The 27,717-nt window shown below is 38.0% G+C and overlaps 1 protein-coding gene across 4 annotated transcripts; it reads left to right on the top strand.

Annotated features, from left to right (window-relative positions):
- The first annotated feature begins 255 nt into the window (after nt 1-255).
- Nucleotides 256-27,483, top strand: asxl2 (ASXL transcriptional regulator 2). 4 transcript variants are annotated; one of them, XM_020920531.2, is made up of 12 exons: nt 256-414; nt 2,656-2,738; nt 6,545-6,653; nt 7,746-7,881; nt 12,159-12,277; nt 14,593-14,713; nt 15,859-15,912; nt 17,315-17,475; nt 18,328-18,424; nt 18,569-18,674; nt 19,550-20,495; nt 21,356-27,483. In XM_020920531.2, exons 1-12 carry the CDS (start codon nt 358-360, stop codon nt 22,910-22,912), a joined length of 3,546 nt encoding a protein of 1,181 aa, XP_020776190.1. In that variant the 5' UTR covers nt 256-357; the 3' UTR covers nt 22,913-27,483. The 4 variants fall into 4 exon arrangements, with proteins under 4 accessions (XP_020776190.1, XP_055017575.1, XP_055017586.1 ...); XM_055161600.1 differs by lacking the exon at nt 256-414 and adding an exon at nt 454-581; XM_055161611.1 differs by lacking the exon at nt 256-414 and adding an exon at nt 2,399-2,436.
- Nucleotides 27,484-27,717: the final 234 nt, after the last annotated feature.

Here is a 27,717-nt window from a genome sequence, read left to right as displayed (position 1 = left end):
AAATCTGCTGGGACAAGGAACACAGGACTCAAAACTGGGACTGTCCCGGGTAAATAGGGGCGTCTGGTCACTTAAAACTACTTAAAACTAACGAGTCCATTTTGCGTAATATAAGACCTTCCATATGCGTGTAGCCTATATAATAAAGGTGGAACTCTGTAATAATGACCACATCTTTTATTTTTTTATTTTTTCATGTCTTTATTTACAGTAAGATGACGTCTCCTTATCGTCATGTGACCGCTTACAGTAAAGTCCAACATGGCAGCTAGAGTGGACGTTTCGCGGTGACCAAAACGCGCAACATTTCAACATTTACAACTCCAAATACGCACTTTTACGCACAGGACAGAGACCATGCGGGAGAGGCAGAGGAAAAAGAAGGGCCGGACGTGGGCAGAGGCGGCCAAAACGGTAATCTAGTCGCTTTTTACTGCGTTTGTTGTGGTTGTTTTCCTTGATCGCTCCCACTTGTACAACAGAGTATCGTGTGAGTTCATGACCCGCTGATGAGGCCTGTGTTGACGGCTGGGAGTCGCGAAATTCTAGGCATTTCGTCCGGCTTGGATACGCAGGTGTTTGTGCGTGTTTTTTATACAATTTCTGCAAAGTTTAAGCAGTGATCTGTAAGCTAAATGTCAAAATTGTTTAGTTTATTGTTGGGACAGATTCTGAGTTAAGGCTGTGCAGTTAAGAATAGGTTTTGGGTTGGTTTTGCGCGTAAATTGTGTCAAAAACATCATATTTTTCACATCCCACCGCATTTTAACGAGAATTTCTATTAACCCATAACCTAATGTAATATAATAATGAATTAACTATGCTTTTAAATGTTCACCCTCGTTTTGGAAGTTAATCTAATAACAAACTACTTAAGCTTGTGCCCGCCTTGAACCGAAATGCCTGGGACAATATCGGTCCAGACATTTGCGCAACATAGCTGTCAGGATTCCGTCTGTCAGCTTTTTACACTCTTTAATAAACTTATTTGCACTAAAACATAATCTCTAATAGTTTATAATTCTTTTGTCTACGTGCTATAGCGTCCATGTGTCGTGTTATGGCGTAAAATAAACTCTGAATGAAGTTGGAGCGTCTGTGTTGTGTTAGCAGAGTTAGCATGCTAGCTTTCGTGCTAACGCGTCGTCAACAAGTTTTGGGTCGCCACTTTTAATTATTACACAACGAATTGCAATTTCTTGATGTTGTTTTCCACACGCACCCTTTTGTGTGGCCTATTTAACGTTGCAATGTGTTATACGAGCTGTCATTGGCGTAATTACTGCATAATTAAGCGTAGTTAGCAAAGTGGCTAGTAAACGATTATAGCATGCTAATGACCAAGTGGATAGCAGTGTCAGGAAAGGTGAAGAACTTCAAACTATGAGAATGACATGAGCTCAGTGAGGTTAAAGAAGCAGGGACAGTCCAAACTTTGTCATGACTTAAAAGTTTTGTATCAAGGCCAACTGTACATATATGAAAGTTATAGTCAGAAAACCGTTTGCAAAACCATAATGTGTGTATTAGAAAGCAGTAAGAAAGACTTAGACTTAAACAAACTTTACTGATCCACAAGGGAAATCATTTCGACCTAGTATATTATAATAACAAAGCCAAACTATAAATGGTAATAATACATTCAAAATAAGAAGCAAACATAGCAAGAGACTGGTGTCAATAAGGCTTAATTATTGTGTATGTACAAGTAAAAATAGAAATAGAAATATAGTAAGTCAGTATATCTTGACTATCTACAAGAGGTTTTAAGGAGAAGCAGTGCAAAGATGAAATAATGAATGACATAGACATAGGGGTGGGCAATTATTTTTTCCATGGGGCCACATGAGAAACAGAAAATATTGTGAAGAGCCAGGCTAAAAAGCTTAACTCAATTCTGCAAAATATTATATTTCTTTAATTGCATTTCTTTATAAAAAGCAGTAAATAGCATTGCTTTCACAAGCCTATAAGGCTGATAAGAGTATAAGTATAACTAAGCAATGAAAAAATGAGGTTGCCTTACAAAAATAAAAAAAAAACACCGAAAAATATAAAATATATATACATTAGTTTATTTTGTAATTAGGTTAAATGGGTTATACAATTGTATGGAGTATGGTATGAAAAAAAGACTAAAATATTAATGAAAAGTTACTGTATATAAGAAGAAGATAACATATCTCTTTGTGTAGGTCACTGTTTTTACATGCATTGTTCCTAATAAATAGAATAAACCAAACTAATACGGTTTAATAGTTATTATTTTTTCTGTATACTTAATAAATATACAAAACAATCATCTAAATGCTGTATTTAAAGGTATAATCTCTAATGTCACTCATTTGTGTAAAACGTTTCACAATATGGCATTAAAGTTATCTGTCTCCAAGTGACAGGTCAGATCTTTGGAGAGGGACCTCACTCACTGAAAATGCAAGTATTTTTGAACAATAAAAACTTTTGAACGAATAAATGCAAGATAGAAAAGTTAAATGCCATACTGTGAAACAAATTACAAGCTCTTTTAATAAATGTAATAATTTCATTAATTACACATGATCACAATTTGACCTCTTTGTGTTAGTAATTAAGATGTGTAATTGAAACCTGGTCTTGAGCGTCTTTTATTGTAAATCCTTTTGTTGCTTTTAGGTTTTGGAAAAGTACCCGAATACACCCATGAGCCATAAAGAAATCCTGCAGGTGATCCAACGAGAGCGACTGAAAGAAATAAGGTACGTCACTTCTCACTTATACAATATCTGTTAAAGGGCCTATATTACACTGTTGTGTGATCTCTGTTCCAATGTAGTTTCCTCGTCACAAACACACCTGGAGTTGTGTTTTGTTTCATTCACACGTTTAACACGTCACATTTACACTGAGGTCTTCTCTCAAACTGAAAACACTCTATTCCACCTTGTGATGTCATGTGCTAATACAGGAAGTTCTCCACTGTATTTTTAAAGTCCACACACCTTCACTAGAATCATTTGGATCATTTCAGCTCTGGAATTGCCAATCTCTACTGAACTAAAGGTGAAAGTGTTCACTTGACAGACTTAATGCAGTGTTACTCAAACATGTGTGACACACAACTCCAGGTCTGTTTTTGAGGAGGTAACAACATTCTAACAGGACTTAAAGCTCATAAGAGTCAATTTTGCGTAATATAGGACCATTAATGTGTATTTTATTAATGGTGGGAGTACACTGCTGTTTAGTCTATATTCAATATTTATTTGGGTTGTCACTATACTAAATTTAAGTGTTATGATTTTGGTGGACTAGTTTTAGAAACACTAGACTAGTTTTTGTTTTTTTTATCCCTGATGTTCTTATAGTTATATTTGTTCAAGGTGCAATATGTAACTTTTCTGCTGAAGGGTCAGCCTACTTGTCTCCATGGAGATGTAATTCTTTGTCTGCCATGTTGCGTTACATGTCACAGTGTGGCATTAATAGTCACATGATCTAATCTTTATGGAGACAAGCAGGCCACCACAAGGTACAGGTCAGATCTGTGCAGAGGCAATGCCACTCACAGAAAGAATCATAGCCTCAATATATAAATGGACATAACTAACTAAATAGGAAGTGTGCATGGAGACACTTCTGGCTCTATCGTCTCTGTAGCCCCGTTTTCTGTATCTGCTGCTGTCTGGCTCCTCATTTTGTCTTTAAATGATTGTATTAACCAGCCCTACATGATCCTGGTGTTTTTATTTCGCTATTTTGTTCCTAAATAAATTCCTATTGCTCTTATGGAAGTCCACTCCAAATTCACTCCTGTAACTGCCGGCCTTGGTGAGTTTCATTTGAGTGGATCAGACCTCTGTAATAATAATAATAAAAGCACTTTTAATTAAATTGTGTTTAATGCAGTACTGCGGAATATTCTAGGCAAAACTATATCATCTCCATGGAGACAAGCCGCTAACAGACTCCATCAGAAAAGTTACACAATGGAACTTTTTTATTATTGCATTATACCAAAATCACAGTCCTTTGTTAAACATATATTGACATCCCTTCTGTTCACATCAGTCTCACTGGCACCATTTGTTTTCTCAGTAGTAATTATAATTTCTTTTTGTCTCATTGTCTCTGTTCTCGTCCAGAAGGTAAGACAAACAGCCAGTTCCCACCCTGCGCTTTAACCACCTCACTGCACTGTTGTGTAGTTTTCCCTTGTGCATGTTTGTAACAATAACATGTCCTAGTTTCGGCTGCAAAATAAAGACCACACTTTACATAGACTTGATGCTGCCTTAAACCTAAGGGTGAAACATGACACAGATTTTACTATGCTGATGCAAGAATTTACATATACATAGGATTTTCAAGTATCCAAAAACAAATTCTAATCAATATGCAAACTAATATTGACAATCAAAACTAGATACTTATTTTTCACAGGTATAGATACTAAAAAAAGTCCCATTGACAGGACAGAGGAGAAGCTTTCGTGCATGTGTTTAGAATGATGTTGAGCTGTATCAGAACTAGTAGAAGAGCACATAGACTAGTACACACACATGGACCAACATGAACCTACTGCACCACTGACCATTACACACATATTACACACATGGGAACAGAAAAGAAAGTACTATGATTTAAATATGCTGAAAATCACAATCTATTGTCAGAAGAAAGAGGTTTTTAAATGTATTCCTTAGTATCAAAATCAAGTTTGAAATTTTAGATACACCACACAAATGTAATTGACCATTTTCACATGGTCACATGTTTTATTAATTAATCTTCATATAAGCATTTGATAGGTTTCAGCTTTCTGTTATACATAAGCAGTGTTGTGAGGACTTTTTCCATTCAAATTATGATATAATATTTTGTTTAATCACTATGGCAACGCTCTTAATTTCTCATCATACTGACACCCATGGATTAGACAAACTATTATAATTATGGTAATTACACTCTTTAGAAGGCTAATGTTATGTAACATATCCTTTATTTATCCAATCCAGTCCAACTTTATTTGTACATTTTACCAACACAATGTCTCCAAAGTGCTACACAGAGTGGACACTATATCAGTTAACAAATCAAATAAAGCATAAAATAAAAAATAAATAAATAAATTAAAATTAACAAAAATTCGCAAAGATAGCAAATCATATCAATAAAAGACCGTCATAGGACCACACAATTCTGATGCTGTTGCAGTCTGATGGTAAAGACACATGCAGTGCTGTTTTACTGTATTTTGTAGAATAGTAAATCCAGTGACAGTCTGTTTATTGAGTTTATAGCCATTAATTGTTGAAATAAGTAGTAACATTATGGATTATATCACTTTTATAGGGAGAAAAGTGTTGTGAGCCTTCTAAAAATATGAACCTTCCCCATTAGAACCCATTAAGGCTCCATCCATTTTGGCCCCAGTTAACTTTGTATTGTATTGTATCTCTCTTTAACTTCTACTCTTCGGCCTCCTCATTTAGGTCTTAAATGTTCATATTGGCCTGTTCTACATGATCCTGGTGTTTTTATTTTGCTATAATGTCCATAATTAAATTCCTTTTCCTAATATGGAACTGGCTCCAAATTTGCCTCTATAACGGCTAGCCTCAGTTAGTTTCATTTGATTTGAACTGAACGCTCTGGGTCCACTTCTCAAGTCACTTCTTTATACTGTGATTCTAGTGTATGATTAGAACTTTTACAACATGCGTCACTGTCACTGCTCGCTGAAGTTGGAGGTAGTTGCCATGTAGTGTTAACAAACTTAAAGGTGCACTTTGAAACTTTTCAGATACAGGTTCCAACGCCTAATTGTCTCCATCGAGATGTTACAGCATTGCCTGGAATGTTCCATAGCATGCCATAAATGTAGCTGTCTTACGTTAAGTATTTTTATAGCTGAAAAATGCTTTAAAACATACATTCTCATTGGCAGCGGAGTTGCCTCTCCACAGATCTGACTTGTAACTTGGCCTTGTAGTGTCACTAGCTTGCTTCTTTGGATATTCATGGGTATGTTTAATACCATGCTCATTCCAGGCAAAACAAAGACGTTTCAGGATACATTTGCCAGACCCTTCATCAGAAAAGTTATATAATGCAGTTTAAATAAGTCTGTACATGTCTATCCCGCCTAATGTTTGACAAATAATATTTAAACACTATGTTTTTATTTATGTATGTATTTATTTATTTATTATTACTTTATTTATTGACAGCATAGTCTTATGCAACAAATGTCAAAGCATTTAAAAGCTTGAATGCATTATAATTTAAAACAGGCAGACTGTATTACAAAAACACTCTGAAGCCTCCAGTGAGAGCATAGGCTGTGTTCAAACTCCATCCATTTAACCTCTGTCCACATTACATGCCATTGATTAACCAACCAAACACATAATAACATCAAATCTAAAAGCTGTAATCTAGCAGTGGCCCCTCTAATGAACTGCATGATAGAAAACGTGCCTAGATCCTGCTCCCTTTTAGTATTTGAGTTTAATTAGTGAGTTATGTCATGTGAAACTGAAATGCTGTGTCTGTATTTTAGTGGGACGTCTCCGCTGGCATGTCTGAACGCAATGCTCCACACAAACTCCAGAGGAGAAGAGGGCATTTTCTACAAAGTCCCGGGCCGGATGGGTGTCTACACTTTAAAGGTGGGAAAGATTTGACTGTTTGATTTTCTCCCGTATTACACAAAATTGATTACTGTGATCTTTTAGCCCTATTGTGATGTTTTTACCTCAGACCTGGACTTGTGTTTAGTTTCATTCACACATGTTTGAGTAACTCTTTATTATGAGTCTGTCGACATCTCCAAAGTTCAGAATGCTCTGTTCCACCTTGTAATGTCATGAAGCAGTAGTCTTCAAGTGAACAGCTACTTTTAACCATTTATAGCAGAAGAGATAAACAATTCCAGAGCTGATATGATCCAAGTGATTCTAGTGAAGGTGTGTGGAGTTTAAAAAGACAGTGTCGCACTTCCTGTATCACCACCTAACATCACAGCGTGAAACAGGATGTTTTCAGTTTGAGAGAAGAACTGAGTCTAAATGTGCAGGGTTTGTGTGTTAAATATGTGTCAATGAAACTAAAGACAACTCCAGGTCTGTTTGTGATGAGGAAAACACTTTCTTTAGAACACAAATCAGAAAATAGAGTAATATGGGCCCTTTAAGAAATCATTAACCATGATTAGAACATATTTTTGCTATGTAATTTTGATTCGTTTTGTCTTATAAATCCTTTTACTGTAGTGTAATGTACACTGAATATTTGAATCCAACTTCCTTCCATATAAGATGTCTGTAATCTCTCCAGTTAGGAGACAAAAACAAACCAAAAACCTTTAGTCCAGGTGGAATCATTTAATTTTTCTTTTGCTGTGCTTTCATTTTAACTTTAAAGGTGCACTATGTAACTTTTCATTTGGGGGTCCGTCACCTGTTTGTTTCTATGGAGATGTCACTGCTCTGCCTGGAATGTTCCACAGCTCTATTCTACATTTATTCAATTACAGCTGGTTTTATAGCTGAAAGAAAAACAGACATTCTGACTGTGAGCGGGGTCGCCTCTCCACAGATCTGACCTTGGTCTGGTTTGGTCTCCATGAAGATAGAAAGGTTTATTGCCATACTGTGAAACATTCCAGACAAGGCAACAACATCTCCATGGAGAAAAGCATTTGACAGAGCTTCCACCACTTTCCTTTGTCCCCAGTGTAAATGTGCATTTGTGTTTTTCAGAAGGACAGTGGGGACACGGTGAAGGATCTGTCTGAGGACGGGTCAGAGGAAAGCAGCAGTGACACTCTGAGCGACTCCAGGAGCACAGAGAATTCCATCAGCCCCGAGCAGAGGAGGGGGAGGTGGATGAGAAGAGGTAACAGCCATAGAAACACTTGCGCACAAACATGCATTTAAAGCTCCTGTACTACACACAACAGGTTTAAGCCGTATTGTAACGTTGTTCCCGCCTCAAAAACAGACCTTGAGTTGTGTTTTGTTTCATCCACACATGTTTGAGTAACTCTTTATTATTAGTCTGTCAATATCTCCAAAGCTCAAAATGCTCTGTGAAGATGTAGGAGTTTTAAAAGTGCTTTCAGTTTGAGAGAAGAACTCAGGCTAAATCTACAGGGTTTCTGTCTTAAACATGTGTGAATGAAACAAAACATAATTCCAGGTGTGTTTGTGATGAGGAAAAGACATTAGAACAGAGATCAGAAAACAGTGTAATATATGCCCATAGATCAGGAGGGTCAAACTCAAATTCAGAGAGGACCAACATAAAAAACTGGGAGTAAGTCGTGGGCCAAACTAAATATTTTTAGAAAAATTTCAACAACATCTGCATGTTTTTGCTCCTTCCGAGATATGTAATGTTAAACCTTTTTTTAATTAATATTAATATTTAATGAAAGTTTTGCTTAAACATTGAATCCAGAACAAGCATAATATAAAATAATAACAAAATTTGAAATAAATAATGTCTTTGTAGTCGGCGGGCAGCTCTAATACATATTTGATATCATCTCGTGGGCCAAATATAATTATATCATGGGTCAAATTTGGCCCCCGGGCCTGAGCTTGACATGTCTGCCATAGACTGTATAAAAAGTGAGTGTGACATCACCGCGTAGCATTCAGCTCCACTCAAATGAAGCTCATGATGCAAACGGTTATGGGCAAATTTGGAGCCAGACAAAACAGCAAAATAAAAACTCCAGGATCGTGTAGAGCAGGTTAATACAAACATTTTAAGACCAAAACTAGAAAAGCAGTCAGAAAGCGCAGACCTCCGCCAAGGACTACCCCCATTTTTATATAAATTGCGATAAAATCAGTCTTCTGGATCAGATCCGGATCAGCCTTTGGAATATGAAAGAGGATCCCATTGTCCATCCCTGAGTCAAATTTCATGGGGTTTGGTCAATAATTAACCGAGATATTGAGAAACAAAATCTTTGGCCCCATTTACCACAATGTTAACTAAAATTTCAAAGTGATCCAGAATCCAGGATTTCTTCCGGATCACCCCCAAAATGAAATCAGTTCTTTCTTTTCACATTTCCAACAAATCCTGAAAATTTAATCAAAATCGGTCCATAACTTTTTGAGTTATGTTGCTAACAGACAGACAAACAAACAAACAAACAGACAAACGCCGGCAAAAACTTAACCTCCTTGGCGGAGGTAATAACGGGGCTCACAGCAGCAGATACAAAGAGAGGGGCCACAATATTCTAATGTGAGTCAGTGGGAGCCAGGATCAGAAAGACCCGAAAGAGCTGCATGAGAACTTCCTTTTTGGAATGTGACGCAAACTCGTTGGCTGGATCCATTTATATAAACAGTTTATGTGTGGGCCCTTTAATGAGTGACAAGGATCAGTGGATCTTCATCAGGTCATGGTTCTCTCTGTTTGCCACTCCCATACAAACCTTTGCCAATCCAAAAGTGAGGCACAGTTGATGTCCATCCAACACAATATATAATGTTCAGCCATTACCCATGTCCATTAATTATTATTATCACCAGGGAAGAAAATTACATCAAAAATAAATATGACATGATAATAAGTGTTTAATATTATTCCTGCCATTTCAATTCAAGCCACAAGAGGACAGTGTTTTAAGGAGTAATTATAACATTGATTTATCTTTGTAGGATCAGCCTATTAATATCCCCTCCTCCTTTTATGATATAATGTCCTGGTTAAAGGTCTTCATCATGCTGGGTGTGTTCTACATGTGTCTGTATCTGATGGAATGTTCTGCAGTTGCCATGGTGACACAATGGACACATTACCCAACTCCGACAAAGAAAAAGTTTTTATATAATCTAAAAACTCAAGAAAAAATTAAGGCTGAGCAAAAATTTTTTAAATCTTAATTGCATCAAAAGTGCATTAAGGAGAGAAAAATAATTGTCGGCAATAATGAATTCAGCAGTTAATGCAAAATTAACACATTAACATGCCCAGCCATAGAAAACAAAATACAAAATAGGTTTAAGCAGCACATTTTCAGAAGCCTGTGATCAATACGAAGGGTCATGGTCAGTTTAGGAGTTTGCTGTTCAATAAAAACTGTTGGCTAATGCTAGCTAGCTTGTAAATGTAATATTATGTGTGAGAGACTTGTTTAAAACACAAATCAGGTCACTTGTTGTAGTTCCTGCTAAATCAGCTCTTTATGGTCAGATTGTGTTAAAACAAAGATCAGATTAAAGTCTAACTTGAGTAAGAGAGTTTCAGACATAGCAGAGCCTACAGTTAGCGTTACACCCCCAGGGAATGACATCAGCTGCAAAGTGTCAGTGTGGTTTTAGAACTTCTGTATTTTTTACCTTTTTCAACATTTCTTCTCAAAGTTCCACTTAACTGATGTACAACTAAATACAAATATTTACCAGACTCTCCCTCAGAGTCATAGGTAACTCAGTGCTGGAGTTTGAGAGAGGTCACAAAACCACAGGCAGCTCTGCAGTTCTCCAGACGTGATTCATACTGAACTGACTGAATGAACCAGGACTAAACCGGGTCTAAACTGGGACTAAACCGGGACTAAACCAGGACTAAACCACGACTATACCAGGACTAAACCAGGACTGAACCAGGGCTAACCTGGGACTAAACCAGGACTAAACCACGACTATACCAGGACTAAACCAGGACTGAACCAGGGCTAAACCTGGACTTAAGTACTGTACTGAAATGTGTTGACATGAATTGACATGATTATTTAGCATGTTTGTGGTAACATCGTGACTGAAGCTTTTCAGTTCAAGCTTCAGCTTTGAGCAAATGAAAATAAATACACAAAATTCATTAAAAAAAAAAAAAAGAAAAAAAGAAAATGATTTGTCTTGGCACTGTTGACCAAAATCCAAATCTGTGTGAAATACTTACTTTTAACTCTAAAAGTAAATTTTTAAACTGGTAGTTAAATGTAATACTTTAATTTAAATATTTTTTTTTTCATCTGATACTTTTAACTTTTTATCTCTGTATATTTACATTTATTTAAGTAACAAAACTCGTGATCAAAACACAAATGTAAATAGCCGTTCTTTATTAATATGAACTTAAACTCTGCCCATACATTCACTCGGACCACTCCCCTTTAATTTTATTTTCAGTTTTGACAAACGGGTGAGTTACGCCCTTTATCGACCAACGTCTTGACAAAACACAGGAAACCGAATGAACGGCTTGCACAACGCTAGCTAAACGTTAGCTTAAACATTAATTAAACCTGTCTCTGAGAACTTCTTGGATTAAAATTCACAATGTTTCTCACTAAAGGTAAGTCTGTAATAGTTTTGTGGCCGCTGCTAACATTGGAAATTCTCCTTAAATACGGATGGTGTGTGCACTTTTCAGCCTTCGTTGTGAGCATTTTGTTGTTGTTCAGAACAAATGACTGTATTGTACTGTTTTTCTCAGACTGTGCATTTGGTGTCTCTGGTTTACATTTTAGTAGATCATATTTAACAGGAAGCTATATATTTGGTTGACCGTGACCATTTCCTATTTATGCACTTGCAAAAGACATACTTGTAAACTGTTTTTGCATTTGAGAGGGAAGAAAGTTCAACAGTAAAAACACATAAGAATATAACTCTTGTCTGTTCTTTCCTTGTAATTATTTGACTTATTTAAATTTTTTAAAGACCTTAAGTTGCAAAATTGTTTCACATGGAGATTCACGATGCTAAAACTCTAGTTAAAGGTTAGTTAACTTTTCGATAGGGAGACCATCACCTTTATGTTTCTATGAATGTTTGCGAATGTCAATGGGTCTTTTATTTTTCAAAAAAATATACTGGTAATAATAATTGACTCAGTGCAAGATAGATACTGTGTGTTTAATGCCATACTGTGGAACATACCAGCCAAAGCCATAACATCTCCATAGAAACAAGCAGCTGTGTCAGAAAAGTTACATAGTACAGCTTTAACCATGTCTAAACCAGTGTCTACAGTCCATTATTGTTGAGATATATTTCGGAAAGGTAACATAATCTGAGCTATTGTGCGGAGTGGAGTTTTAGTTTCGTCTTAACAAAAGCATTTTAAGTTTCTGTATTTTTCCCCCGGGGCTGTGTATTTTGAATTTTCTAACCTGTTTTTTTGTGTGTGTTTTATTTTGGCAGTTCCCTCCAAGCTCCAGTCTCAGCCTTCGTCTCCACAGCCCCGGTGCTCGTCTCCCTCTGTGCCCACTGCCAAACTCCTCTCCCCATCGCAGAAACACAGCAAGAAGGCGCTCAAACAGGTAAAATATTTTCAAATAATCATCTCGTGTCTGTTGCTAGTCTTATGTTTAGTTTCTACCTCGCCCAATAGCATGCTGGGGGGTGGGTGATTGGATGAAATGTGTATTGCTGGGTATATGTGCTGACTAGTGTTGTCACGATACTAGAATTTAAACTTGATTTCAATACTAAGGAATAGGCACGATACTCAATACTGATTCTGATGTCATGATGATTATTGAAAACACTCAATAACAACAGAATGTGATTTTCAGCATATTTAAATCATAGTACTTTCTTTTCTGTTCCCATGTGTCTTATACAGTATGTGTGTAATCCCTCAATGGTCCAGGTAGGTTCCATAGTGGCCCATGGGCGTGTATTTAATTTCTGTCCTGGGAATTAGACTTTTTTTTGGTATCGATACCTCCTGAAAAATGGGTATCGACTAGCATCTGAATTTTGATACTTTTAATAACCCTAGTGCTGCCTGATGTTATATTGCAGTGGTTTGAGTTCCATGACATCGAAACATTCTAGAACTGCTAGGCCAACCCACATGAAACAAAATCTGACACATAAGTGAACCCAGCCTATTAAGACTGATGTCTAACATACATTTTCTACTTTCTTGTATAAAACCTACTAACTCATCTTAATTCATTTTCCAGTCTTCTCTCAAGGGTTAATTCTCCTGGAGGTGTTTAAAATATGCACTGAGAACTAAATTGTCATTTTAAAGAGGGGGCATTTTACTTCTATGGGGTATTAACTTCCAAAACATAATGTATTTAGATCACCATGTTACTGTTTATTGTTTTGAAAATGCTGTATTCATTGAAAACATGTTTATTCATTATTTATTCAGTTTGTTTTGATGTTCTGAGTCACTTGGACATCACCTTTTAGAGCGTTATCCTAAAATCTGTCGTGTGGGAGCATAGACCGTATATATGAGTGGACAGAACTAACACGTTAGCCGCTGCGTGTCAATTAGGAAGTTCTCCAGGAGGCTCTTCCGGCTCCTTCTGACTCTGGCCCCAATGGACTTACGTTAGGATCTTGTGGCTCCTCTCTCTGTACCTGCTGCAATGAGCCTTGTCATTTTGGTCTTAAAATTTTCGAATTAATCCACTCTACATGTTCCTGAATTTTTTTTCGCTATTTTGTCTGTCAAAAAAATCCTACTCATAACATAAGAGCCTGAGTCCAGATTGGCTCCTGTAACTGTGAGCAATGCGAGTCTCATTTGAGCAGCGCTGAACACTCTGGGTGACGTCACACTCGCTTATTCCACGTCTTTTATACAATCTTATGTGTGGGAGCATGGGTTACGTAGGCTTGTGGGCGGAGCCTTGTACAGAGTCTTACAGCTGACTGTAGGAAGGATTTAGGGCCCAGGAGAGATCGCTAGATTACTCAAACATGTATGAATGACATCTAAAACCTCTTCAGGCATGTTTTTGATGAGGGAACAACGTGATTATAACATGGGAGAAATCTCCAAATAGTCAATTTGATTGATTGCTGAATACCCACTATTTAAAGATACATTGTGTAACCTTTCTGGTGGAGGCTCCGTCAAACACTTTTCGCCATGGAGATGTTGTTGCTTTGTCTGAATGTTTCACAGTATGGTTTGAACCTTTCTATCTTCATGGAGACCAAACCAGACCAAGTTACAGGTCAGATCTGTGGAGAGGCGACCCCGCTCACATTTTGTTTTTCTAGGTATTTTTGAGCTCTAAAACCACCTGTAACTGAATTAATGTAAAGTAGAACTGTTTTATGTCACACTGTGGAACATTCCAGGCAGAGTAATGACATCTCCATAGAAACAAGCAGGTGACACACCCTCCACCAGAAAAGTTACACAGTGCACCTTTAATATTACTTAAATTACTCTATATTCCTCCAACTTATTCACATATTTTTCACATATTTGAGTATTGTTAGGAAAAAACACAGTTATTTTAAGCCAGTTGTCTTATCATAATCCCATTCATTCATTATTTCACTGTTGGCAGCTTGCAGCTATTGTTTAGTGTTTAATTCAATTTCATTTGATTACACAGATTGTAACTGGTCCCATCTGTGCGGCTGTGGACTTATCTGCTTTGTAAGGCTAATTTGCATTCACATTTTTGGGGGAGAGGGAACAAAAGATGTAAAAAAAAAAACACTAGCTTCGGAAACATTTTACTCTGCAATATTCAGGTTAGATAAGCGTTCTGCAGTTGTGTGATGCAGCTGTTACAAAACCAAGTGACTACGCGTTTTCACATCTTTTTCTCAAATGCTTTTTAAAATTTGATTATTTTTCTCGTGTTTTCAGGCCTTGAAGCAGCAGAGGAACCAGCGCAGACAGGGAGCGATGGGATCTGCCTCGAGTCCAAGGCTTTTACTCAAAACCATTAAAGACATCACAATGGCTGACAACATCTCAACGAAGGCGGGTAAGGAGAGAATTAGAGAGCTATAGACTGTGATGTAATTGATTCATATTGTATTTATCGATCTTGTTTGAGAAGAAGTTCGAACTTAAAGGCCCTGTACGTTATTTTTTTTCCATGTATTTGCAAACTGTGTGACTGTAGCTCAGTTGGTTAGAGTCTTTGTGCACTTATCTGATGGTCGCCAGTTTGAATCACCCACTTGACGTGAACATCATTTGTAGAGTGGTCAGATCCACTGACACACAGGTTGGCGGTGCGATTCCAGCTCCCACAGATGAATACTGCCATTGTGTCCTTGAGCAAGACACTTGTGGTGTATGAACGTGTGTGAATGGGTGAGTGGTTTTCTTGATGTGAAGAATATAATATAATAAATATAAAGTGCATATTAGCATACTAGTTGTAGTTAGCTTTACAGTCATGGCAAAACTCCGCTCTGCTCTGTGAGAGTTGTGAAAAATCTCTTATAAAGTCTTGGTGAATAATAAGAATGCTAAATTGTAAACCATTTAAAATTAATCATCAGACACAGTGCCTTTAAAGGTGAACTAAGTAACTTTTCTGGTGGGGTTGTCCACTATATTCTTGTCTCTAAGAAGATGTTATTACTTTGCCTGGAATGTTCCACAGTGTGGCATTAAACTAATCTAGCTTGCCTTTAATCACAGGTGTTTCTGTTACTGAAAAATAGCTTGTACAGCATTCATTCTGGCTGTGAATAGGGTCATGTCTCCAAAGATTTGACATGCAGCTTACCCTGTGGTATAACCTGTTTATCTCCATAGAGACGATGAGTTTAATGCCACACTGTACAACATTCCAGGTGGAGACAAGCAAGTGGCTCATTCTTCACCAGAGTTTCAAATTTCATAGTGCAGCTTTAATTCTGTACTTTTATACAAGTGCATGTAAGAAATATGTAATAAATGCAGGTTAACTGGTCTGTTAAAAGCCTAAAATTTGACTTGATTTAGGGTTAATATTTAATAAATATTTCTACTACCCTCCATTAAACAACCACAAATTACAAAGTTGTCAAAAAATACACAAAACAAGGATACTTTACACTGTATGTAGGGAGAGACTGCATTTACTTTCAGTCATCTTCCTCTCTGAAAACAATGCTTCTTTGTTTTTCCCCACAGACCTGCGGCACTCAGTGGGAGCAAGAAAGGTGTCCCAGAGGAGGTTAAGTGCAGGTATGTTTTTGTTTTATGTTTCTAATAAAGTCTAAATTTTTGGTATAAGGATCGATAATAGTAGCAAATGTGGCTGATTTATAATTGAGACTAATCCTTCACAGTATTTTTGTTGGTGTCATATTTTTCACTCAAAATCAAAGCAAAAATGAAATAAATAGTAAACAGTGATGACTACTTCCTCAATTACCACGTCATAATTGGAACTCCACCAGAACTCGACCAGAACTCGACCAGGACTTGACCAGGACTCGACCAGGACTCGACCAGGACTTGACCAGGACCAAACCAAATCTATATTAGGACTTAAATTGGGCCCAAACCAGGACAAGTGTGAACATTTTCTTAAGGTTCTATATTACACAAAATTGGCTCTTGTTATCCATGGAGTTGTGTTTTGTTTCACTGACATGTTTGAGTAATTCTTTATTAATCGTCTGTCTACATCTTCGCTATGCGCTATCCCAACTTATGATGTCACGAAGTGGTGATTTAAAAGTTTCTTTTACATTTAATTCAGTAGCGATTGGCATTTCTAAATCTGAATTATCCATTCTAGTGAGTTGTTAGAGGGAGTTTAAGTGTGGATTGGGCAGAATTTTCTGCCCAGCCCGCGTTTGAAAGAGCAGTGATTGAATCTGACCAAAAATAATGAGAAGACTTTATTACTCACATCTCATAAAGTGCAGCATCTCGTCCACATTATCCATAGAAATTGTCCTCCACAAATAATGATATCCAGTCCACAAAACAGCGTTATTAATCGAGTTTAAAGCGTTAAAAGTAAAGAGGCGAGTAGTTTCACATATGTTTATTTACGTCCGTACATTGTTTGGATCAAGATGAAGCTGTGTGACTCTACTTCCTGTGTACTTTATCGCCAATCTTTATGCTTTACAAATCATGTATTTGAAGTATTGCACCACATTTCACAAATAATAATAACACAGTTTTGACTGTATTTGGATCTAAACTAGTGCAGAGCGCTAATCTTTTGAACACTTAAGAGTCTCAGAGCGAGTGGTTTTACTGTAGACAGCAAACAGCTGACACGCTCATGTGTCCGAGTCCAACCCGAGCCCGTATATAAGTACTAAATATTTGTCTGAACCTGTCAGAAACCGACGGGTCCAGTAGGACTTCGGTTAGTTTTCCATGCTCTAGCCCAGGCATCCACGATCCTTTTGCATCTTACCTAAGTTGTACTAAAACATTCTGACAAATTTTTGAGCACTGTGTACCACATAAAATCAGTTTGAGGTCAGTAAACACAACCAGAATTAATACATAAGGCTCACTGTAGATTTTTGAGAAAATTAAAGGATTTTAAGTGCGCCTTATAGTCTGAAAAATACAGTACACATCTAAATGATTGTTGTTTTGTTTTTGTTTTGTTTTCCAGGTCAGATAAAACGGACCAAGTGTAACATCGACGTGGAGACTCCAGACTCGATCCTGGTGAACACAAACCTGCGCGCGCTCATAAACAAACACACCTTCAGCGTCCTGCCTCCAGACTGTCAACAGAGACTGCTCCGGCTCCTGCCAGAGGTCGACCGACAGGTGAGAAGAGGCTGAGGAACTGTGGGTTTAGGTTCAGTGCACACCACATTAAAGACGACATATTGTGCTTTGTGCTTTGCAGTTATAATCTCTGACCCCTCAGAATAATTCTGTTATAATATAATAATCATCACAATATTGATCTAAAACAACTTCATAAAATAAACAAGTCTGCTGATTGCTGCGTTAGAAAACTGTGGGGCTCAGTGGAAGCAGATGTGGCTGTAAACGTCATCACAGCAAAGAGCCGCAGGCTGTGGGCACATCACAATAGTGAGCAGATGATTTTTTTCATTTGTACCAAAATGACTATTTCAGTGCCGCCAAATGCATATCATTGATTACGAAAATAAAATTCAAGAACAAAGTAAGTACAGTGGGCATCTACCAGTGGCAGTGAAAATGGGGATTAATTCGCAATTCTGAAAATATCTGATTAAAGATTACTCAAACATGCACCAAACATTTCAAATACAACTTCGAGATAATAAATGAGGAGGGGAAAAAACATGATTAAAAGCTCTGAAAAGTCCATTTTTCACGGACCAAAGCTAAAAACGCAAAATAATCAAACAATAATTGTTAACATGGAATGGGTAAAAATATTGAAAAATATGGGTAAAAATATGGAAACATTATTTTTTCCTGATATATTGCAAAGTTATACAAATCTCAGTTAATTTGGGACTGGCTCTGTAAGTGCAGACTGCTTCCTTAGTTACTTTGGTCTTAGTATGAAAACATTTCTACAATCATAGACAACATTACTGTTACACAACCAACCCATTTCTTTCCAAATTTTAATCATCTCACAAACGTAACTCTTATAAAACTGTGGTCTTGTTCCTATAGGCTTGTATGGACGGACTCCTGAAGGTCACCAGCTCTGCCCTAAACAATGAGTTCTTCACATCGGCGGCGCAGTCGTGGAAGGAGCGACTGGCAGAGGGTCAGTGAACACAGCTTCATTGGATAATAACAGCATTGAGTTTAGTGTTGAAAAGACGATTATGTCACCAAGGCCCAGAGTGAATGGACAGGTACATAAGGCAGTCCATTGTAGCTGTACTGTACATGTGTGATGTCTGTGCAGGGGAGTTCACGCCAGAGCTACAGCTTCGAATGCGCCAAGAAATCGAGAAAGAAAAGAAAATGGAGAGTTGGAAAGAGGCCTTCTTCGAGAACTACTACGGAGAGAAGTGAGTGACCGAAAGGCCCATATTACACAATTTTCTGATGAACTACCACTTCATGACATCACGAGGTGTAACATAGCATTATGAGCTTTGGAAATGTAGACAGACTAATAATAAAGAGTTACGCAAACATGTGACTGTAACAAAACACAAGTCCAGGTCTGTTTTTGAGGAGGGAACAACTTCAGAACAAGAGCAATATATGTTCCCATCAGCAGTGACTCTTCATTCATTCACACAGGGCAAATAGTAAATGAAGTTAAAACAACATTGTGTACCTTTCTGGAGTTGGCACATCACCTCCGTGATTCTGTTTTAATAGAAAGTTAAAACCATATTTATTTATATGGCTACAAAGTTACATGGAAGGGCTTTACATAGTTATAGCATGTATATTGCATTTTTGCAATGTTTGAGTGAGATACAGAAAGATGACAGTCAGTTATGCAACTAACCCATTTCTTTCCAAATGACAACAACCAGGACTAAACCAGGACTAAACCAGGAATAAACCAGGACTAAACCAGGACTGAACCAGGACTAAACCAGGACTGAACAAGGACTAAACTAGTTCTTTTTAAATTGTCATCAGGGCAAATAGTAAATGAAGTCAAAGCAGCTTTGTGGAACATTCTGGAGTTGGCACATCAGCTGCATGATTCTGTTATAATAGAAAGTTAAAACCATATCTGTCTATATGGCTAAAAAGTTACATGGAAGGGCTTTACATAATTATAGCATTACAACTGGGCATTTGCGGTGCTTGATTGAGATAGAGAAATCATGATTACTAAAGTAAGAGACAGATTTTTACATTCTTAGTTGTTTTTTTTTTTTTATAATTACAAATGAAATGCCTCTTTTGTCTCTTTCTCCAGTTCTGGACTCAGCTTTGAGGAATCCAAAGAGCTGACGAAGGTCGATCAAAATCTGAAAACATCCAAAACGCAATCTCCTCTTCCTCCTCCTCTTCCTCCTCCTCCTCCTACTCCATCGACAGAACCTACCATTGCTAAAAGTCCTCAAACCAAATCAGGGGACACTAAGGACAATGATGAGAAAAAGAAACCTGAATCAGCTTCTTCTGCCGCCGCTAAAGACATCAAACCTCCCTCCAAACCATCACAAGAACTGCCCAAACCACCTCTTCCTGTTCTAGAACCGATGCGAACCAGGCGAGCGCAACAAGCTGAAGACCGCAAAGCTAGCATCGCCGCACAATCCGCGTCACTCAACAAAACGGTAACAGAAGAAGCTAAGACGTCCAAAGAAGTTGAAAAGGTGACGCAAAGTGAAGAGAAGAAAGCAGAGCCACCTCCTCCACAACTAGTTTCTCCAATCAAAGAACCTCCAAAACTTATCCAAGATATCAAAAAAGATGCAAAATTAAGCCAAGATGGTAAAAAGCATGAGAAAATTGTATCTGTTAAAGAGTCTGCAATGTTAAATGAAGAAGCTAAAACAGATCAGAACGTTCTGTCATTGATCAAAGAACCTACAGAATTAAGCCAAGAGGTTAAGACAGATCAGAAATCAGTTTTGGAGAAAGAAGAAATCACAAAAATAATTCAGGAAGTCAAAAAAGATGACCCAGTGTCTGTGGAGAGAGTGATAGAGCAGAAAGAGGAGGTGTTGGGGAGCGCTGATGGTTGTAAACGTAAGTCTCTGAGTGAGACAGACAGTGACGTGAGTCCAGAGAAGAGGCAGAGGCTGTCGTCTTTTTCCTCTGTGTCCTCTGTCTCGTCTGTGTCTCCGCCCCCAACTTCCTCCATCTCCAGCCCGGCTACGCCCTCTCCGTCCAGCCAGAGAGTCCCACCGCTGAAGGTGTGTGCGTGTGTGTGTGTGTGAGGAGTTAGACTTTGGAACATTTTATCAAGAAAACAGTTTCCAAAGTGCTGCACATATAAAGAGAACATTAAAAAGAACAAAAGGTAATACAAAATACAGAGGGTATAAATGCTCAGTTTAACCTTGTCAGTCCTAAAACACTAAAACCAGTGAAGTCAAATAAAAGCAAAGCCATAAAAATAGCAATAAATAAATACAATTAAGAAACATTTTAATAAATTCTTTAAAAACACAGAGGATCAAACAAGTTACGTGGTGTTAAAAGCCAGAAATTAGGGATGCACCGATCCAGATTTTTCAGTTCCGATACCGATTCTGATACTAAAACTTTAAGATATTAACTGATACCAGCAGACTGAAAACAAGAAAATAAGACAGGACTAATACAAAAACATTTACATTTATACTCCTTTTCTGGAGTACAGATAGACTGGAAATGTCAAGAATTTGCTTATAAAATGGTTGTAGAAAATGGTGTAGATTATATTAATTGAAACAGTTCAGTTGTGTTATGTTATGAATTCAGTACTCAATTACAGTTATCGATTACCAATAATTCTTGGCATCTCTAGAGAAAAACATCCCATTATTATACTTCTACAGCAAGACCAGAAAACATGGAAATCTTTTATACTTTGATTTCATCAATTGTTTAATTCTTAAACAATTTTCACAAGACAAGGTGAGCTACGAGTTCAGTTTCCAATTTTGGCCTGACAACTTTTCAAACACTTCTCACTAGACATTTTTTCTCCTGCGTGCTTTATCTTGTGGCAGTTTTGTCTCACGAGATCTTGTACCATCCCTAACTTTTAACATTCTTCTTCTCTTTTCAGATCCACAAGTCTCGTATCCACCCTGTGCCAGTGTCTCCGGGACAGCCCTCTCCTCGTGCCCCTCTCCCCGCCCCCCTCAGCAGCCCGGGTCGAACCGGAGCCAGAACCTTGGCCGATATCAAGGCCAAAGCACAACTTGCCCGTGCCCAGAGAGCTGCCATGGCGGCCGCGGCGAGAACAGGAACTCAACCTGTGAATTCTGGCGCCAGTTTGGACCAACCATCTCCAACGCCAAGCCCGAGCCCTACATCTCCACAAGCTCCTGTGAAGATACCACATACGAACATCACCCCTCCTTCTCGTTCCTTCGAAGTAAAGACCTCACCTAGCCCCACGCAAATCTCCATCAAAGTCGAGCAAAAGGCAAGTCCGGTTAGCGTCCCATGTAGCAGTTCGTTAGAGCAAAATATGACGGCGATATCGAAAGAGCAAAGTCAAGTTTCGCCAGTCGGAACGAGTAGAAACACGTCGTGCATCCCAGCTAACAACCCGCTCGTAACCAAACTTCTCCAAGGCAAAGAGGTTCCGATGGAGCAGATACTTCCAAAACCGTTATCCAAAGTTGAAGTTAAAATGGCTGTGAAATCTACAGGGACGAAGGCGAAGGGGACGCCATTGGTTAGTGGGAATAATGTGGAAAATAAGTCCGCGATAGGAAGACAGGAGTTTAAGCATCACAAGGAGCTTCCGGATAAGGAAACCCAAGAGCAAATTTTGCAAGCCTTGATGCAGCGGAAAACCCAGCAAAATCAACAGTTTGGAGGGTTAGGATCACAACATTTGAAGGCAACGCAAATGGAGCACGCAGAAGAGAAGTTGACAAAAATTGGAGTGGGATTTTTAGGTTGCAAACGTAAACAAAAACCAGCAATGACCGGACACTATCTCTTAAACGTTTCGACGTATGGAAGAGGGTCGGATAGACAGAAGCAGCAAGCAATTTCTAATAAGTTAAAAAGGGAAATTGGTGAAGCAGAGGGTGTGGGGAGAACTTTATCGGGGGTTAAAACTGAACGCAAAACAGAGGAACTTCTTTGCGTAAGGATTAAAAACGAACCAGGATTCGAGGATAGCGATAAAAATAATAATAGCAGTGGGATCGCCAAAGATTCAACCAGCCCTCAACAAAAGCACCTCAATTTTAGCAACAACGCAGGAAGTTCAGAGCCATATTTGAGTCACCAGCAAGGTTTTCACAAAGACAATCAACAAGCAGCGTATAGCGGGTCTTACAGCATGACTTTAAACAATAACAAGGATTCCGTTTTGGATTCAAATTCTTCCAACTATTCGGAGACGGATAGTGGACAGCACGGTAGCGTCATGTCCTTTTCGGTGACCGTTACGACCATCCCAGCCGGTAGGTCCATGGACAGCAGCCAGGGGGAGCCCTCACCCGAACAGTCCTACATAGACGGGCCCAATATGGAGGACGTGCAGTCGAAATGCTACTGCAGACTCAAAGCTATGATCATGTGCAAAGGGTGTGGAGCTTTTTGCCATGACGACTGCATAGGGCCGTCCAAACTGTGCGTGTCCTGTTTAGTGGTACGATAATTCACAAATGTACAAATAATATCTAAAAATGTCTCTTTACAATATGGCTACCTTGTTTGTTAGCATTACAGTTGCACAACACAAAAACCCTCTTTCTTTAGACAATATACTGTGATTTTCCACATTAAACGGTAGTCCTTTTTTTTCTATTCCCATGTGTCTTAGATGTGTGTAATCCTCAGTGCTCCATGTAGGTTCCATACAGCTCCACATCATTCTAAAGACATTCAGGAAAACTTCATATCTGTGCCGTCAATGGAACTTTTTTAGTATCGATACCTGTGAAAAATGAGTTTAGTTTTAGTATCGATTATTATCTGATTTTTGATACTTTTGACACCACTTCTATTCAGTTTGTTAGCCTGAAAATGTTCCAAAACTCCTCTGGTGTCTTAAAGTTGGAGATTGTAGCTAAAATTACGATGCATTAGAATAAAAAGGAATAACTTTGGACCACTGCAAAACCGAAAAAATATGGTACAGCATTTTTAAAGAGCATTTTATTTTAAGACACGACTTTTTAATCAGAAATGAAATTATTTTAACATTTTATATTTATATAGTTTTAAATTCAATTTTTAATTTTATTTGTTTTTTTGTTTGTTTTTTTTTATCAAATGGGTAGCCATATTGTAAAGTTGTACTAATAAATAATAATAAAAAAAAACATCAGGTCATTTAAAATACACTCCAAAAAACTACTATCTCCATGAGTTGAAATGACTTTATTTATCTGCCTGACAGTGTTCTTAAAAGGTGCACTATGTAACTTTTCTGGAAGGTCTATCAAATGCTTGTCTCCATGGTGATGTTACTCCTTTGTCTGGAAGGTTGTGCAGTATGGCATTACATCTATTTAGCTTTTTTTTTATTTCTAGTGTCTTTTATAAATATCTTGAAATACATACTTTCTTACTGTGAACAGACTTGCCTCTCCACAGAATTGACCTGTAACCTTGTCCTCCTCCTCTTCCCTGAGATAGATCAGTATAAAGGGCTCATATTAGACTGTTTTCTGTTATAATGTTCCTCAACACAAACACACTTGGAGTTGTGTTTTGTTTGATTCACACATGTTTCACACACAAACCTGCACATTTAGACTGAGCTCTCTCAAACAGAAAACACTCTGTTCCACCTTGTGATGTCGTCTGGTAATACAGGAAGTGCTGAAGTGTGTCCGCACGCCTTCATTAGAATCATTTGGATGATTTCAGCCCTGGAATTGCCCATTTAAACTAAGCTAAATGTAAAAAGTAGCTGTTGAAAACCACCACTTTATGACATCACAAGGTGGAACAGAGCATTTTGAGCTTTGGAGATGTAGACAGACTAATAATAAAGAGTTATTCAAATGTGTGTGAATGAAACAAAACACAACTCCAGGTGTGTTTTGAGACTCTGTTGACATTAGAACTTAAACTCACAAGACTCACAAGAGTCAGTTTGGTGTAATATAATACAGGACCTTTAATGCCATACTGTGGAACACACCAGACAAAAACAAAAACATCTCTGCTGATCGCCCACCAGAAAAGTGACATAATCCACCTTTAAAAACTCAAGATTAAAACATTGGATGCTCCGAGTCATTTGAACTCACGCAGATGTTTCCTTTTGTAGTGAGATCATTTGAACGTCACAATCAAGTCTAAAGATTTTACACTGGAAAGACAAAAATTATAATTCTTTTGTGCAATTTTAGTAGAATTTCAGTCCGTTTTCAATCAGATTAGCATCGTAGCGGTGTGACGGCGTTATTTGCACTTGGCTAGCGTTAGCAACTTAGCGTGGTCTATTTTTTTAACTTTTAGAGAAGCGCGTTTAGTTTTTATAAGAGGGATCGGCGAATGTGATGCTATATTTCTAGTGCATTTTGTTGTAGATCGGACACTTTTCTTAATTACGTATATTCTCGGCCTGATTTTAAACGAAAACTCAAAGGGCGCTTGTGATAATCAGTGGTTGTTTTATACAGTACCTCCTATAGGTTGGGTTCACGCACAGACTGTAGTTAAGCATTGAAGTCTATGGTAGAAATGGTATTTTAACTGTAAAAAATGCACATTTTCATTTAGTTCATATCTCTGGAATTACTGGGCCTATTCACGAGAAACAAAAACTGGCACAAAGTTCAATGTCTTTTTATCCGCACAAACAAACCTAAGTGAAATTATTTTATCGCTATAGCGCCAACAAGTGGTGTCTATGCAAATTGTATAGACACAGTTATAGAGTATGGACTGAAGGCCTTGACTACAGGAGAATTTTGGGGAGGCGTGACCCGATTTTGTGTCCTCGTGTGCGGTTTTGTGTGCGCTCCTGCAGCAGTCTTTGCGATGGGAGATTTCAAATCTCATAAGATTCTCCTCGTGTCTGTGGTGTGTGCGTTTTGTCGCACGTGTTAAAAACATTTAAGACTGAAAAATCCTGTAGTGTGTGGCAGCCTTTAGTTCATGTTTCATATTTCTGTCATTACTGGGCCTATTCATATGAAACAAAAACTGTCTCAAAGTTCAAGGTATCCTTTAGCAGCACAAGTAAACATAAGTGAAACTGTTTTACCTCTATAGCGCCAACATGTGGTGATAAATGGCAAATCACATAGAAATAGTTCTAATTAGACCTTAAAACAAGGGAAATGACATGATTTTGTATTGTTGTTATAATATTATTAATATAACACATCATTTCTATAAAAATGAAACAATACCTTCATTTTATAGATTTTTGGAACCATTTATGAAATAATAATTAGGAAAAAACATTGTAATTTTAAGTCTGTAAGTGTATTTTAATTCTAGTTACATTGGCCTTTGCTTTCTATTGACTGTGAACCCAACCTATACTAATGCATGGCAGGGAAGTGCAACTACCAGTAAATTCTTTTATATAAAGTCTGTACATTTATTATAACTGAAAATGCTTGTATTTAAAAGTGTGAATATTTTAGACTTTTAAGAAATAACTTTATAAAAACACGATTGCACACGTTTTTTCACAATTACAGGTTCAAAGCACTTCTTAACCCCAGGGATCTCAGACAGCAACTGTACAGCACTCACATTTGAAAATATTTTAATTTAATTTCAAATCTTAGTTGGGGATTTTGAGTAGGGTTGCATGCAGTGTTTTTTTTAAAGGGCCCATATTACACTGTTTTTCATTTATTCTAATGTCGTTTCCTCATCACATCAACTCCAGGTCTGTTTTTGAAGAGGGAACAACATTATAACATGATTTAAAGCTCTCAAGAGAAATAAATCATAAATATGGGACCTTTAAGGTAATTGGACAAAATTTTGGTGAAGAGGCAACTTGTAAACTAAATCTGAAATTTTTACAGTCCAAAGCATGTTAGCTGTTTTGAGTGCAATAACAATTTGCAATGTTGTCCTTTTAGCTATTACATCACACATTAACATTCCTAAAGCTTCACTATGTAACTTTTCTGGTGTGGTTAAGCACCTCCTTGCCTCCATGGAGCTGTAGCTGTTTGGACGTACCTGGAATGTTCCACAGTATTGCATTACAGTTAAGTTATCTTGCATTAGTTAAACCGCAGGCGTTTATGTAGCAAAAACTGGCTCTGTGGTGTCACTTTCTTGTCTCCATAGAGTTAAGATAAGTTTAGTAATGCTTTATTGCAGAACATTGCAGGTATTGCAGTAACATCTCCATGGAAACAACCTCACACCAGTAAAGTTACACAGTGCAGCTTTAATCAAATAGTACTGTTGCCGAAAACCAAGACCACACACGTTACGTTGCATTCAACCCTGCTCAAAATTCCAAGCTTGGGATTTCAAAATGTTTATTGTCCTTTTTAAAATTTGATTTCAGAAATTCTGAAGTGTGAAATTTTTAATAATTTGTTTTTTAATGTAGATTCTGGCTCCTTGTTTGTTTTTAATGAGGAACCTGGAAACACAGGGAGAGACTGTGATCACTAAACATGTGTCATTTCCACTTCCATTTGTCTCCATCTGAGAAGAATCATTTACACTTGTTTCTAATGTTTTGGTTTAGTTATGAAAATAAAAGAAAAATAGAAAGTTCAGTTATTTAAATGCTTTATACAGTTGTAGAGTTTTATAACCATTCATGATGGCACTAGGATTAAAGGTGGATTAAAGGTGCATTGTGTAACTTTTCTAATGAAAGGTCCATCAGATGCTTTTCTCCACCAGAACTCAACCAGAACTCAACCAGGACTCAACCAGGACTCAACCAGGACTCAACCAGAACTCAACCAGAACTCAACAAGAACTCAACCAGGACTCAACCAGAACTCAACCAGGACTCAACCAGGACTCAACCAGGACTCAACCAGAACTCAACAAGAACTCAACCAGGACTCAACCAGGACTCAACCAGGACTCAACCAGGACTCAACTAGAACTCAACCAGGACTCAACCAGGACTCAACCAGAACTCAACCAGGACTCAACCAGGACTCAAGCAGAACTCAACCAGGACTCAACCAGGACTCAACCAGAACTCAACCAGGACTCAACCAGGACTCAACCAGAACTCAACCAGGACTCAACCAGAACTCAACCAGGACTCAACCAGAACTCAACCAGGACTCAACCAGGACTCAACCAGAACTCAACCAGGACTCAACCAGAACTCAACCAGAACTCAACCAGGACTCAACCAGACTCAACCAGAACTCAACCAGACTCAACCAGGACTCAACCAGGACTCAACCAGGACTCAACCAGACTCAACCAGGAACTCAACCAGGACTCAACCAGGACTCAACCAGGACTCAACCAGAACTCAACCAGGACTCAACCAGA

Source organism: Boleophthalmus pectinirostris, unplaced genomic scaffold, assembly GCF_026225935.1.
Source record: "Boleophthalmus pectinirostris isolate CB_2022bp ecotype Guang Dong unplaced genomic scaffold, ASM2622593v1 HiC_scaffold_10, whole genome shotgun sequence".
NCBI classification, from domain to species: domain Eukaryota; kingdom Metazoa; phylum Chordata; class Actinopteri; order Gobiiformes; family Gobiidae; genus Boleophthalmus; species Boleophthalmus pectinirostris.
This window is presented reverse-complemented; position numbering and strand designations above follow the sequence as displayed.